This window comes from Pseudophryne corroboree, chromosome 9 (genome assembly GCF_028390025.1).
Source record: "Pseudophryne corroboree isolate aPseCor3 chromosome 9, aPseCor3.hap2, whole genome shotgun sequence".
NCBI lineage: Eukaryota > Metazoa > Chordata > Amphibia > Anura > Myobatrachidae > Pseudophryne > Pseudophryne corroboree.
The window spans coordinates 142,312,782-142,329,446 of NC_086452.1; the positions used below are offsets into that span (position 1 = coordinate 142,312,782).

At 49.0% G+C, this 16,665-nt stretch overlaps 1 protein-coding gene across 1 annotated transcript in view; it reads left to right on the forward strand.

Annotated features, from left to right (window-relative positions):
* The window catches only part of PTBP2 (polypyrimidine tract binding protein 2), a 189,292-nt gene that overhangs the window by 82,898 nt on the left and 89,729 nt on the right, over positions 1–16,665 (forward strand). The window contains exon 2 of the mRNA XM_063939843.1: positions 11,637–11,667. Coding sequence (XP_063795913.1) covers positions 11,637–11,667 — 31 coding nt within the window. The remainder of the gene's footprint in view (positions 1–11,636; positions 11,668–16,665) is intronic.

Here is a 16,665-nt window from a genome sequence, read left to right on the forward strand (position 1 = left end):
GCGCTCTGGTGTGTGCTGGCAAACTCTACCTCTGTCTCCCCAAAGGGCTAGTGGGGTCCTGTCCTCTATCAGAGCATTCCCTGTGTGTGTGTGCTGTGTGTCGGTACGTTGTGTCGACATGTATGAGGAGGAAAATGGTATGGAGGCGGAGCAATTGCCTGTAATAGTGATGTCACCCCCTAGGGAGTCGACACCTGACTGGATGGTCTTATGGAAGGAATTACGTGATAGCGTCAGCACTTTACAAAAGACTGTTGACGACATGAGACAGCCGGCAAATCAGTTAGTATCTGTCCAGGCGTCTCAAACACCGTCAGGGGCTCTAAAGCGCCCGTTACCTCAGATGGTCGACACAGACCCAGACACGGACACTGACTCCAGTGTCGACGGTGAGGAAACAAACGTATTTTCCAGTAGGGCCACACGTTACATGATCACGGCAATGAAGGAGGTTTTGAACATTTCTGATACTACAAGTACCACAAAAAAGGGTATTATGTGGGGTGTGAAAAAACTACCCGTTGTTTTTCCTGAATCAGATGAATTAAATGAGGTGTGTGATGAAGCGTGGGTTTCCCCCGATAAAAAAACTGCTAATTTCTAAAAAATTATTGGCATTATACCCTTTCCCGCCAGAGGTTAGGGCGCGTTGGGAAACACCCCCTAGGGTAGATAAGGCGCTCACACGCTTATCAAAACAAGTGGCGTTACCGTCTCCTAATACGGCCGCCCTCAAGGAGCCAGCTGATAGGAAGCTGGAAAATATCCTAAAAAGTATATACACACATACTGGTGTTATACTGCGACCAGCAATCGCCTCAGCCTGGATGTGCAGTGCTGGGGTGGCTTGGTCGGATTCCCTGACTGAAAATATTGATACCCTGGACAGGGACAGTATATTATTGACTATAGAGCATTTAAAGGATGCATTTCTATATATGCGAGATGCACAGAGGGATATTTGCACTCTGGCATCAAGAGTAAGTGCGCTGTCCATTTCTGCCAGAAGAGGGTTATGGACGCGACAGTGGTCAGGTGATGCGGATTCCAAACGGCATATGGAAGTATTGCCGTATAAAGGGGAGGAGTTATTTGGGGTCGGTCTATCGGACCTGGTGGCCACGGCAACGGCTGGGAAATCCACCTTTTTACCCCAGGTCACCTCTCAGCAGAAAAAGACACCGTCTTTTCAGGCTCAGTCCTTTCGTCCCCATAAGGGCAAGCGGGCAAAAGGCCACTCATATCTGCCCCGGGGCAGAGGAAGGGGAAAAAGACTGCAGCAGGCAGCCTCTTCCCAGGAACAGAAGCCCTCCCCCGCTTCTGCCAAGTCCTCAGCATGACGCTGGGGCCTTACAAGCGGACTCAGGTACGGTGGGGGGTCGTCTCAAGAATTTCAGCGCGCAGTGGGCTCACTCGCAAGTGGACCCCTGGATCCTGCAGGTAGTATCTCAGGGGTACAAATTGGAATTCGAGACGTCTCCCCCTCGCCGGTTCCTGAAGTCTGCTTTACCAACGTCTCCCTCCGACAGGGAGGCGGTATTGGAAGCCATTCACAAGCTGTATTCCCAGCAGGTGATAATCAAGGTACCCCTCCTACAACAGGGAAAGGGGTATTATTCCACGCTGAACACTTACATACAAAGGTTCAAATTCAAGATGGAGTCACTCAGAGCAGTGATAGCGAACCTGGAAGAAGGGGACTATATGGTGTCTCTGGACATCAACGATGCTTACCTCCATGTCCCAATTTGCCCTTCTCACCAAGGGTACCTCAGGTTTGTGGTACAGAACTGTCACTATCAGTTTCAGACGCTGCCGTTTGGATTGTCCACGGCACCCCGGGTCTTTACCAAGGTAATGGCCGAAATGATGATTCTTCTTCGAAGAAAAGGCGTCCTATTTATCCCTTACTTGGACGATCTCATGATAAGGGCAAGGTCCAGGGAACAGTTAGAGGTCGGAGTAGCACTATCTCAAGTAGTACTACGACAGCACGGGTGGATTCTAAATATTCCAAAATCGCAGCTGATTCCGACGACACGTCTGCTGTTCCTAGGGATGATTCTGGACACAGTCCAGAAAAAGGTGTTTCTCCCGGAGGAGAAAGCCAGGGAGTTATCCGAGCTAGTCAGGAACCTCCTAACACCAGGCCAAGTGTCAGTGCATCAATGCACAAGGGTCCTGGGAAAAATGGTGGCTTCTTACGAAGCGATTCCATTCGGCAGATTCCACGCAAGAACTTTTCAGTGGGATCTGCTGGACAAATGGTCCGGATCGCATCTTCAGATGCATCAGCGGATAACCCTGTCTCCAAGGACAAGGGTGTCTCTCCTGTGGTGGTTGCAGAGTGCTCATCTTCTAGAGGGCCGCAGATTCGGCATTCAGGACTGGGTCCTGGTGACCACCGATGCCAGCCTGAGAGGCTGGGGAGCAGTCACACAGGGAAGAAATTTCCAGGGCTTGTGGTCAAGAATGGAAACGTCATTTCACATAAATATCCTGGAACTAAGGGCCATTTACAATGCCCTAAGTCAAGCAAGGCCTCTGCTTCAGGGTCAGCCGGTGTTGATCCAGTCGGACAACATCACGGCAGTCGCCCACGTAAACAGACAGGGCGGCACAAGAAGCAGGAGGGCAATGGCAGAAGTTGCAAGGATTCTTCGCTGGGTTGAAAATCATGTGATAGCACTGTCAGCAGTGTTCATTCCGGGAGTGGACAACTGGGAAGCAGACTTCCTCAGCAGACACGACCTCCACCCGGGGGAGTGGGGACTTCACCCAGAAGTCTTCCACATGATTGTGAACCGTTGGGAAAAACCAAAGGTGGACATGATGGCGTCCCGCCTCAACAACAAACTAGACAGATATTGCGCCAGGTCAAGGGACCCTCAGGCAATAGCTGTGGACGCTCTGGTAACACCGTGGGTGTACCAGTCAGTGTATGTGTTCCCTCCTCTGCCTCTCATACCCAAGGTACTGAGAATCATAAGAAGGAGAGGAGTAAGGACTATACTCGTGGCTCCGGATTGGCCAAGAAGGACTTGGTACCCGGGACTTCAAGAGATGCTCACGGAGGACCCGTGGCCTCTACCTCTAAGAAAGGACCTGCTCCAGCAGGGACCCTGTCTGTTACAAGAGTTACCGCGGCTGCGTTTGACGGCATGGCGGTTGAACGCCGGATCCTGAAGGAAAAAGGCATTCCGGATGAAGTCATCCCTACCCTGATCAAAGCCAGGAAGGATGTAACCGTGCAACATTATCACCGTATTTGGCGTAAATATGTTGCGTGGTGTGAGGCCAGGAAGGCCCCTACAGAGGAATTTCAACTGGGTCGTTTCCTGCAAACAGGACTGTCTATGGGCCTAAAATTAGGGTCCATTAAGGTTCAAATTTCGGCCCTGTCGATTTTCTTCCAGAAAGAACTGGCTTCAGTTCCTGAAGTTCAGACGTTTGTCAAGGGGGTACTGCATATACAACCTCCTTTTGTGCCTCCAGTGGCACCTTGGGATGTCAATGTAGTTTTGGGGTTCCTAAAATCACATTGGTTTGAACCACTCACCACTGTGGACTTAAAATATCTCACATGGAAAGTGGTAATGCTGTTAGCCCTGGCTTCAGCCAGGCGTGTCTCAGAATTGGCGGCTTTATCCTATAAAAGCCCTTACCTAATTTTTCATACGGACAGGGCAGAATTGAGGACTCGTCCTCAATTTCTCCCTAAGGTGGTTTCAGCGTTTCACTTGAACCAGCCTGTTGTGGTGCCTGCGGCTACTAGGGACTTGGAGGACTCCAAGTTGCTGGACGTAGTCAGGGCCCTGAAAATATATATTTCCAGGACGGCTGGAGTCAGAAAATCTGACTCGCTGTTTATCCTGTATGCACCCAACAAGCTGGGTGCTCCTGCTTCTAAGCAGACTATTGCTCGTTGGATTTGTAGTACAATTCAGCTTGCACATTCTGTGGCAGGCCTGCCACAGCCAAAATCTGTAAAAGCCCATTCTACAAGGAAAGTGGGCTCATCTTGGGCGGCTGCCCGAGGGGTCTCGGCTTTACAACTTTGCCGAGCAGCTACTTGGTCAGGGGCAAACACGTTTGCTAAATTCTACAAATTTGATACCCTGGCTGAGGAGGACCTGGAGTTCTCTCATTCGGTGCTGCAGAGTCATCCGCACTCTCCCGCCCGTTTGGGAGCTTTGGTATAATCCCCATGGTCCTTACGGAGTTCCCAGCATCCACTAGGACGTCAGAGAAAATAAGAATTTACTTACCGATAATTCTATTTCTCGTAGTCCGTAGTGGATGCTGGGCGCCCATCCCAAGTGCGGATTGTCTGCAATAATTGTACATAGTTATTGTTACAAAAATCGGGTTATTATTGTTGTGAGCCATCTTTTCAGAGGCTCCTCTGTTATCATGCTGTTAACTGGGTTCAGATCACAGGTTGTACGGTGTGATTGGTGTGGCTGGTATGAGTCTTACCCGGGATTCAAAATCCTTCCTTATTGTGTACGCTCGTCCGGGCACAGTATCCTAACTGAGGCTTGGAGGAGGGTCATAGGGGGAGGAGCCAGTGCACACCAGGTAGTCCTAAAGCTTTTACTTTTGTGCCCAGTCTCCTGCGGAGCCGCTATTCCCCATGGTCCTTACGGAGTGCCCAGCATCCACTACGGACTACGAGAAATAGAATTATCGGTAAGTAAATTCTTATTTTTTAAGGGCACAATTTTAGATGTGATGTATAACTACAACTACTGTGTAAAATTTTGTCCTTAGAAGCGTAAATATGCCCTCCTCACTAGTTAGGTGCAGGGTGCTAGAATGAACACTATAATTGTTTGTGCGACTAAATACAACGGTATTAGTCACGTAAAGTGGTTTCTCTCGTGCCAGAAACGCTGCAGTTAATGTGCAGTCCCAAAGCCCTACCAGTCCCAAAACCCTACTTTAAGCAGATTTCTGCTTGCACCTCTAGAAGGGTGCAGCTTGGGACTGGGTGCCCAAAACAATGAAATAGCAGACAGGAACTATGGGTGTCCAAAAAAAAATAATCTGCGCCCCCTCCCTCCCATATAATATAAAAAATATGAAAAAGGCTTTTGGTGTTGTTGGCATATTGAGAGACATAGTTACAAATGTCTAGAAATCCTGTCTACACAATTGTGAATGTTCTCAGCTCTGTAGCGATTTCAAGTTTTATTCACCTATTAGTTGCAGTATTGTGTTATAGCTGGTGCTCTGAATTTAATGCAATGGCTAGAATGTCATCCTCATCAGGTCATTTTGGTGCCAAATTGAGATTTGGTTTGTAATCCCAGTTTCTCTGACGTCCTAGTGGATGCTGGGACTTCCGTAAGGACCATGGGGAATAGCGGCTCCGCAGGAGACTGGGCACAAAAGTAAAAGCTTTAGACTAGCTGGTGTGCACTGGCTCCTCCCCCTATGACCCTCCTCCAAGCCTCAGTTAGATTTTTGTGCCCGAACGAGAAGGGTGCATGCTAGGTGGCTCTCCTGAGCTGCTTAGAAGTAAAAGTTTAAATAGGTTTTTTATTTTCAGTGAGTCCTGCTGGCAACAGGCTCACTGCATCGTGGGACTAAGGGGAGAAGAAGCGAACTCACCTGCGTGCAGAGTGGATTGGGCTTCTTGGCTACTGGACATTAGCTCCAGAGGGACGATCACCGGTTCAGCCTGGATGGGTCCCGGAGCCGCGCCGCCGGCCCCCTTACAGAGCCAGAAGAGCGAAGAGGTCCGGAGAAATCGGCGGCAGAAGACGTTCCTGTCTTCAGATAAGGTAGCGCACAGCACTGCAGCTGTGCGCCATTGCTCTCAGCACACTTCACACTCCGGTCACTGAGGGTGCAGGGCGCTGGGGGGGAGCGCCCTGAGACGCAATAAAACACTATAAAAACCTTATACAGGTTGAGTCTCCCTTATCCAAAATGCTTGGGACCAGAGGTATTTTGGATATGGGATTTTTCCGTATTTTGGAATAATTGCATACCATAATGAGATATCAAGGTGATGGGACCTAAATCTAAGCACAGAATGCATTTATGTTACATATACACCTTATACACACATCCTGAAGGTCATTTTAGCCAATATTTTTTATAACTTTGTGCATTAAACAAAGTGTGTGTGCATTCACACAATTCATTTATGTTTCATATACACCTTATACACACGGCCTGAAGGTCATTTAATACAATATTTTTAATAACTTTGTGTATTAAACAAAGTTTGTGTACATTGAGCCATCAAAAAACAAAGGTTTCAATATCTTACTCTCACTCAAAAAAGTCCGTATTTCGGAATATTCCGTATTTCGGAATATTTGGATATGGGATACTCAACCTGTATGGCTAAAGAAATGCATCACATATAGCTCCTGGGCTATATGGATGCATTTAACCCCTGCCAGTTTTCCTGAAAAAAGCGGGAGAAAAGGCCGCCGTGAAGGGGGCGGAGCCTTTCTCCTCAGCACACAAGCGCCATTTTCTTTCACAGCTCCGCTGGAAGGACGGCTCCCTGACTCTCCCCTGCAGTCCTGCTACAAGAATCAGGGTAAAACAAGAGAGGGGGGGCACTATTAGCAGCTAATATAAAACAGCAGCTATAAAGGGAGAAACACTTACATAAGGTTATCCCTGTATATATATAGCGCTCTGGTGTGTGCTGGCAAACTCTCCCTCTGTCTCCCCAAAGGGCTCGTGGGGTCCTGTCCTCTTTCAGAGCATTCCCTGTGTGTGTGCTGGGTGTCGGTACGATTGTGTCGACATGTATGAGGAGAAAAATTATGTGGAGACGGAGCAGATTGCCTGTAATAGTGATGTCACCCCCTAGGGGGTCGACACCTGAGTGGATGAACTGTTGGAAGGAATTACGTGACAGTGTCAGCTCTGTATAAAAGACAGTGGTTGACATGAGACAGCCGGCTACTCAGCTTGTGCCTGTCCAGACGTCTCATAGGCCGTCAGGGGCTCTAAAGCGCCCGTTACCTCAGATGGCAGATATAGACGCCGACACGGATACTGACTCCAGTGTCGACGGTGAAGAGACAAATGTGACTTCCAGTAGGGCCACACGTTACATGATTGAGGCAATGAAAAATGTTTTACACATTTCTGATAATACGAGTACCACCAAAAAGGGGTATTATGTTCGGTGAGGATAAACTACCTGTAGTTTTCCTGAATCTGAGAAATTAAATGAGGTGTGTGATGATGCGTGGGTTTCCCCCGATAACAACTGATAATTTCTAAAATGTTATTGGCATTATATCCTTTCCCGCCAGAGGTTAGGGTGCGTTGGGAAACACCCCCTAGGGTGGATAAAGCGCTCACACGCTTGTAAGAACAAGGGCTCTACCCTCTCCTGAGATGGCCGCCCTTAAGGATCCTGCTGATAGAAAGCAGGAGGGCATCCTAAAAGGTATTTACACACATACTGGTGTTATACTGCGACCAGCAATCGCCTCAGCCTGGATGTGCAGTGCTGGGTTGGCGTGGTCGGATTCCCTGACTGAAAATATTGATACCCTAGATAGGGACAGTATATTATTGCCTATAGAGCATTTAAAAGATGCATTTCTATATATGCGTGATGCACAGCGGAATATTTGCCGACTGGCATCAAGTCTAAGTGCGTTGTCCATTTCTGCCAGTAGAGGGTTATGGACACGACAGTGGTCAGGTGATGCGGATTCCAAACGGCATTTGGAAGTATTGCCTTATTAAGGGGAGGAGTTATTTGGGGTCGGTCTTTCAGACCTGGTGGCCACGGCAACAGCTGGGAAATCCACGTTTGTACCCCAGGTCGCCTCTCAACATAAGAAGACGCCATATTATCAGGCGCAGTCCTTTCGTGGGCAAGCGGGCAAAAGGTTCCTCATTTCTGCCCCGTGACAGAGGGAGAGGAAAAAGGCTGCAGAAATCAGCCAGTTCCCAGGAACAGAAGCCCTCTCCCGCCTCTGCCAAGCCCTCAGTATGACGCTGGGGCTTTACAAGCAGAATCAGGCACGGTGGGGGCCCGTCTCGATGAATTTCAGCGCGCAGTGGGCTCACTCGCAATTAGACCCCTGGATCCTTCAGGTGATATCTCAGGGGTACAAATTGGAATTCGAGACGTCTCCCCCTCGCCGTTTCCTAAAGTCGGCTTTACCGATGTCTCCCTCTGACAGGGAGGCAGTTTTGGAAGCCATTCACAAGCTGTATTCCCAGCAGGTGATAATCAAGGTACCCCTCCTGCAACAGGGAACGGGGTATTATTCCACACTGTTGTGGTACCGAAGCCGGACGGCTCGGTGAGACCGATTCTAAATCTAAAATCTTGAACACTTACATACGGAGGTTCAAATTCAAGATTGAGTCACTCAGAGCAGTGATTGCGAACCTGGAAGAAGGGGACTACATGATGTCTCGGGACATCAAGGATGCTTACCTTCATGTCCCAATTTACCCTTCTCACCAAGGGTACCTCAGGTTTGTGGTACAGAACTGTCACTATCAGTTTCAGACGCTGCCGTATGGATGGTCCACGGCACCCCGGGTCTTTACCAAGGTAATGGCCGAAATGATGATACTCTTTCGAAGGAAGGAAATTTTAGTTATCCCTTACTTGGACGATTCCCTGATAAGGGTAAGATCCAGGGAACAGTTGGAGGTCGGTGTAGCACTATCTCAGGTAGTGTTGCAGCAGCACGATTGGATTCTCAATATTCCAAAATCGCAGCTGATTCCGACGACTCGTCTTCTGTTCCTAGGGATGATCCTGGACACAGTCCAGAAAAAGGTGTTTCTCCCGGAGGAGAAAGTCAGGGAGTTATCCGAGCTAGTCGGGAACCTCCTATAACCGAGCCAAGTCTCAGTACATCAATGAAAGGGTTCTGGGAAAAATGGTGGCTTCCTACGAAGCAATCCCATTCGGCAGATTCCACGCAAGAACTTTCCAGTGGGACCTGCTGGACAAATGGTCCGGGTCGCATCTTCAGATGCATCAGCGGATAACCCTGTCACCAAGCACAAGGGTGTCTCTCCTGTGGTGGTTGCAGAGTGCTCATCTTCTAGAGGGCCGCAGATTCGACATTCAGGACTGGGTCCTGGTGACCACGGATGCCAGCCTGCGAGGCTGGGGAGCAGTCACACAGGGAAGGAATTTCCAGAGCTTATGGTCAAGCCTGGAGACATCACTTCACATAAATATCCTGAAGCTAAGGGCCATTTACAATGCTCTAAGCTCAGCAAGACCTCTGCTTCAAGGTCACCCGGAGTTGATCCATTCGGACAACATCACGGCAGTCACCCACGTAAACAGACAGGGTGACACAAGAAGCAGGAGGGCAAGGCAGAAGCTGCAAGGATTCTTCGCTGGGCGGAAAATCATGTGATAGCACTGTCAGCAGTATTCATTCCGGGAGTGGACAACTGGGAAGCAGACTTCCTCAGCAGACACGACCCCCACCCGGGAGAGTGGGGACTTCACCCAGAAGTCTTCCACATGTTTATAAATTTTGACAAGTATTGCGCCAGGTCAAGGGACCCTCAGGCAATAGCTGTAGACGCTCTGGTAACACAGTGGGTGTACCAGTCAGTGTATGTGTTCCCTCCTCTGCCTCTCATACCCAAGGTACTGAGAATTATAAGATGGAGAGGAGTAAGCACTATATTCTTGGCTCCGGATTGGCCAAGAAGGACTTGGTAACCGGAACTTTAAGAGATGCTCACGGAGGATCCGTGGCCTCTACCTCTAAGAAGGGACCTGCTCCAGCAAGGACCCTGTCTGTTCCAAGACTTACCGCGGCTGCGTTTGACGGCATGGCGGTTGAACGCCGGATCCTGAAGGAGAAAGGCATTCCGGATGAAGTCATTCCTATCCTGATCAAAGCCAGGAAAGATATAACCGCAAAACATTATCACCGCATTTGGCGAAAATATGTTGCGTGGTGCGAGGCCAGTAAGGCCCCGACGGAGGAATTTTCAACTAGGTCGATTCCTACATTTCCTGCAAACAGGAGTGTCTATGGGCCTGAAATGGGGGTCCATTAAGGTTCAAATTTCGGCCCTGTCAATTTTCTTCCAAAAAGAACTAGCTTCAGTCCCTGAAGTTCAGACGTTTGTGAAAGGGGTACTGTATATACAGCCTCCTTTTGTGCCTCCAGTGGCACCTTGGGATCTAAATGTAGTTTTTGGGTTCCAAAAGTCACATTGGTTTGAACCACTTAAATATGTGGAGTTAAAATATCTCACATGGAAAGTGGTCATGCTGTTGGCCCTGGCCTGGGCCAGGTGCGTGTCAGAATTGGCGGCTTTATCCTGTAGAAGCCCTCATCTGATTTTCCATTCGGACAGGGCGGAATTGAGGACTTGTCCTCAGTTTCTCCCTAAGGTGGTTTTCAGCGTTTCACCTGAATCAACCTATTGTGGTGCCTGCGGCTACTAGGGACTTGGAGGACTCCAAGTTGCTAGACGTTGTCAGGGCCCTGGAAATATAGGTTTCCAGGACGGCTGGAGTCAGAAAATCTGACTCGTTGTTTATTCTGTATGCACCCAACAAGCTGGGTGCTCCTGCTTCTAAGCAGACTATTGCTCGTTGGATTTGTAGTACAATTCAGCTTGCACATTCTGTGGCAGGCCTGCCACAGCCAAAATCTGTAAAAGCCCATTCCACAAGGAAGGTGGGCTCATCTTGGGCGGCTGCCCGAGGGGTCTCGGCTTTACAACTTTGCCGAGCAGCTACTTGGTCAGGAGCAAATACGTTTGTAAAATTCTACAAATTTGATACCCTGGCTGAGGAGGACCTGGAGTTCTCTCAATTGGTGCTGCAGTCATCCGCACTCTCCCGCCCGTTTGGGAGCTTTGGTATAATCCCCATGGTCCTTACGGAGTCCCCAGCATCCACTAGGACGTCAGAGAAAATAAGAATTTACTTACCGATAATTCTATTTCTCGTAGTCCGTAGTGGATGCTGGGCGCCCATCCCAAGTGCGGATTGTCTGCAATACTGGTACATAGTTATTGTTACCAAAAAATCGGGTTATTGCTGTAGTGAGCCATCTTTTCTAGAGGCTCCTCTGTTATCATGCTGTTAACTGGGTTTAGATCACAAGTTATATGGTGTGATTGGTGTGGCTGGTATGAGTCTTACCCGGGATTCAAAATCCTTCCTTATTGTGTACGCTCGTCCGGGCACAGTATCCTAACTGAGGCTTGGAGGAGGGTCATAGGGGGAGGAGCCAGTGCACACCAGGTAGTTCTAAAGCTTTACTTTTGTGCCCAGTCTCCTGCGGAGCCGCTATTCCCCATGGTCCTTACGGAGTCCCCAGCATCCACTACGGACTACGAGAAATAGAATTATCGGTAAGTAAATTCTTATTTTATATTATTCGGGTAGATGTAAATGCGTTCTTTTTCCTGCTGATTTCAGTTTTACTAGCTCAACTGCAGTATGGGTTTTACTCACGTTTGATCCCACTATTTTTGTTGTTTACTGTAATCCTTGTTTAGCTTTAGTAACAAAACCATATCGTGTTAAACATAGCTTCTCTTTCTTGTTATAAATTCACGTATTTAGAAACTAATGTAAATATTCAACTAATTGAAAAGGGCATATATTGTAAGTAATGTTTTTCTTTGTTTTACAGCATTGTTACTGATGTTGCAGTCGGCGTTAAGGTATAATCTATTTAAATACTCTTATTTTCAATTTTACATTTCCTTAAATGCACATAAACTGTTTATTTTGTAGTATGTCTGATTTGAGAGAGGGCAATTCAATTGTTATCACCATACCCAGGCATGCCCGTTGGCATCTATTCAGTTGTTTCTGCCTGTGGGCTTGCTGACATTTCTTTTCACAGTCTCCTGAGGTTGTAAGCAGAAATTTGCAACAAGTGCCCCATTTGGGTGGCCATTAAACAATTGAATTGGCCCCTGAGTATCTATACAATCTATCTAGTACTGTGCAAATGTTTTAGGCAGGTGTAGAAAAAATGCTGCAAAGTAAGAACGCTTTCAAAAATAGAAGTGTTGATACTGTAGTATATTTCTCTAACGTCCTAGTGGATGCTGGGGACTCCGTAAGGACCATGGGGAATAGACGGGCTCCGCAGGAGACTGGGCACTCTAAGAAAGATTTAGTACTACTGGTGTGCACTGGCTCCCCCCTCTATGCCCCTCCTCCAGACCTCAGTTAGAATCTGTGCCCGGAAGGAGCTGGGTGCATTTTAGTGAGCTCTCCTGAGCTTGCTAATAAGAAAGTATTTTAGTTAGGTTTTTTATTTTCAGAGAGCTTCTGCTGGCAACAGACGCTCTGCTACGTGGGACTGAGGGGAGAGAAGCAAACCTACTAACTGCGGCTAGGTTGCGCTTCTTAGGCTACTGGACACCATTAGCTCCAGAGGGATCGAACACAGGAACCTAACCTTGGTCGTCCGTTCCCGGAGCCGCGCCGCCGTCCCCCTCGCAGAGCCAGAAGACAGAAGCCGGCGGGTTGAAGCAAGAAGACCGTCAAAATCGGCGGCAGAAGACTCCTGTCTTCATATGAGGTAGCGCACAGCACTGCAGCTGTGCGCCATTGCGCCCACACTAACCCACACACTCCGGTCACTGTATGGTGCAGGGCGCAGGGGGGGGGCGCCCTGGGCAGCAATTGATTACCTCCTGGCAAAAAAGCAGCATATATACAGCTGGGCACTGTAATATGCATGAGCCCCCCGCCATTGCTTTTACACAAAATCGCGGGACAGAAGCCCGCCGCTGAGGGGGCGGGGCCTTCTTCCTCAGCACTCACCAGCGCCATTTTCTCTCCACAGCTCCGCTGAGAGGAAGCTCCCCAGGCTCTCCCCTGCAGACTCACAGTAGAAAGATGGTAAAAAGAGAGGGGGGGCACATAAATTTAGAGCATTAATCATATATACAGCAGCTACTGGGTAAACACTAAGTTACTGTGTGTGATTCCTGGGTCATATAGCGCTGGGGTGTGTGCTAGCATACTCTCTCTGTCTCTCCAAAAGGCCTTGTGGGGGTCCTGTCCTCATATAGAGCGTCCCCTGTGTGTGTGGTGTCGGTACGCGTGTGTTGACATGTTTGACGAGGAGGGCTATGTGGAGGCAGAGCAAGTGCAGATGAATGACGTGTCTCCGCCGACACCTGATTGGATGGATATGTGGAAGGTGTTAAATGATAATGTAAACTCCTTACATAAAAGGTTGGATAAAGCTGATGCATTGGGACAGTCGGGGTCTCAGCCCATGCCTGATCCTACAGCGCAGAGGCCGTCAGGGTCTCAGAAGCGCCCACTATCCAAAATTGTTGACACTGATATCGACACGGATTCTGACTCCAGTGTCGATGACGATGATGCAAAATTGCAGCCTAAAATGGCTAAAGCCATCCGCTACATGATTATAGAAATGAAGGATGTATTGCACATATCAGAGGTAAACCCTGTCCCTGACAAGAGGGTTTATATGTATGGGGAGAAAAAGCAAGAGGTCACTTTTCCCCCTTCACATGAGTTAAATGAGTTATGTGAAAAAGCGTGGGATTCCCCCGATAGGAAAGTGCTGATTTCCAAAAGGATACTTATGGCGTAGCCTTTCCCGCCAACAGACAGGATGCGCTGGGAATCCTCCCCTAGGGTAGACAAAGCTCTGACGCGCTTATCTAAGAGGGTGGCCCTGCCGTCACAGGATACGGCCTCCCTAAAGGATCCTGCCGATAGGAAGCAGGAAAGTATCCTGAAGTCTGTTTATACACATTCAGGTACTCTACTGAGGCCGGCAATTGCGTCGGCCTGGATGTGTAGTGCTGTAGCAGCATGGACAGATAATCTGTCTGAGGAACTGGATACCTTGGACAAGGATACTATTTTACTGACCCTGGGGCATATAAAAGACGCTGTCCTATATATGAGGGATGCCCAGAGGGACATTTGCCTACTGGGCTCTAGAATAAATGCAATGTCAATTTCTGCCAGAAGGGTCCTGTGGACTCTGCAATGGACAGGTGATGCCAACTCCAAAAAGCACATGGAGGTTTTACCTTACAAGGGTGAGGAATTGTTTGGGGACGGTCTCTCGGACCTAGTTTCCACAGCTACGGCTGGGAAGTCAAATTTTTTGCCATATATTCCCTCACAGCCTAAGAAAGCACTGTATTATCAAATGCAGTTCTTTCGTTCACAAAGAAGCAAGAAAGTCAGAGGTGCATCCTTTTTTGCCAGAGGCAGGGGTAGAGGAAAAAAGCTGCACCATACAGCTAGTTCCCAAGAACAGAAGTCCTCCCCGGCTTCCACTAAATCCACCGCATGACGCTGGGGCTTCACAGGTGGAGCCAGGAGCGGTGGGGGCGCGTCTCCGAAATTTCAGCCACCAGTGGGTTCGCTCACAGGTGGATCCCTGGGCGATACAGATTTTGTCTCAGGGATACAAGCTGGAATTCGAAGTGATGCCCCCTCAACGTTACCTCAAATCGGCCCTGCCAGCTTCCCCCATGGAAAGGGAAGTAGTATTAGCGGCAATTCACAAGTTATATCTCCAGCAGGTGGTGGTAAAAGTTCCCCTCCTTCAACAGGGAAGGGGATACTATTCCACAATGTTTGTGGTACCGAAACCGGACGGTTCGGTCAGACCCATATTAAATTTAAAGTCCCTGAACATTTATCTGAAAAGATTCAAGTTCAAAATGGAATCGCTCAGAGCGGTCATTGCAAGCCTGGAAGAGGGGGATTTTATGGTGTCTCTGGACATCAAGGATTCTTACTTGCATGTCCCCATTTATCCACCTCATCAGGAGTACCTCAGATTTGTGGTACAGGACTGTCATTACCAATTCCAGACGTTTGGGCTCTCCACGGCACCGAGAATATTTACCAAGTCAATGGCGGAAATGATGGTGATCCTGAGAAAGCAAGGAGTCACAATTATCCCATACTTGGACGATCTCCTCATAAAGGCGAGGTCCAGAGAGCAGTTGCTGATCAGCGTAGCACACTCTCAGGAAGTGTTGCAGCAGCATGGCTGGATTCTGAATATCCCAAAGTCGCAGCTGATTCCTACGACGCGTCTGCCCTTTCTGGGCATGATTCTGGACACAGACCAGAAGAAGGTGTTTCTCCCGGCGGAGAAGGCTCAGGAGCTCGTGACTCTAGTCAGAGACCTCTTAAAACCAAAACAGGTGTCTGTGCATCACTGCACGCGAGTCCTGGGAAAGATGGTGGCATCATACGAAGCCATCCCCTTCGGCAGGTTCCATGCGAGGATCTTTCAGTGGCATCTGTTGGACAAGTGGTCCGGATCGCATCTTCAGATGCATCGGCTGATCACCCTGTCCCTGAGGGCCAGGGTGTCTCTTCTGTGGTGGCTGCAGAGTGCTCACCTTCTCGAGGGCCGCAGGTTCGGCATACAGGACTGGGTCCTGGTGACCACGGATGCGAGCCTCCGAGGATGGGGGGCAGTCACTCAGGGAAGATACTTCCAAGGGTTGTGGTCAAGTCAGGAGGCTTGTCTGCACATAAATATCCTGGAACTAAGGGCCATATACAACGCCCTGAGTCAAGCGGAGCCTCTGCTTCGCAACCAACCGGTGCTGATTCAGTCAGACAACATCACCGCAGTGGCTCATGTAAACCGCCAGGGCGGCACAAAAAGCAGGGTGGCGATGGCGGAAGCCACCAGAATTCTTCATTGGGCAGAGAATCACGTGCAAGCACTGTCAGCAGTGTTCATTCCGGGAGTGGACAACTGGGAAGCAGACTTCCTCAGCAGGCACGACCTCCACCCGGGAGAGTGGGGACTTCATCACGAAGTCTTCACTCAGATTACAAAGCGATGGGAACTGCCACAGGTGGACATGATGGCATCCTGTCTCAACAAAAAGCTACAAAGGTATTGCGCCAGGTCAAGAGACCCTCAGGCGATAGCTGTGGACGCACTAGTAACACCGTAGGTGTTCCAGACGGTCTATGTGTTTCCTCCTCTTCCTCTCATTCCCAAGGTGCTGAGAATCGTAAGAAAAAGAGGAGTGAGAACAATTCTCATTGTTCCGGATTGGCCAAGAAGGACTTGGTACCCGGAACTGCAAGAAAGGCTCACAGAGGAACCTTGGCCTCTGCCTCTCAGACAGGACCTGTTGCAACTTGGGCCCTGTCTGTTCCAAGACTTACCGTGGCTGCGTTTGACGGCATGGCGGTTGAACGCAGGATCCTAGCGGAAAAAGGCATTCCGGATGAAGTTATTCCTACGCTGATAAAGGCTAGGAAGGACGTGACGGCAAAACACTATCACCGTATATGGCGAAAATATGTTGCCTGGTGTGAGGCCAGGAAGGCCCCTACAGAGGAATTCCAGCTGGGCCGGTTCCTGCACTTCCTACAGTCTGGAGTGACTATGGGCTTGAAGTTGGGGTCCATAAAGGTCCACATTTCAGCCATATCCATTTTTTTTCAAAAAGAACTGGCTTCTCTTCCTGAGGTTCAGACGTTTGTTAAGGGAGTGCTGCATATTCAGCCCCCTTTTGTGCCACCAGTGGCACCTTGGGATCTCAACGTGGTGTTGGGTTTCCTGAAATCCCACTGGTTTGAGCCACTTAAGACCGTGGAGCTAAAGTATCTCACGTGGAAGGTGGTCATGTTATTGGCCTTAGCTTCGGCTAGGCGTGTGTCAGAATTGG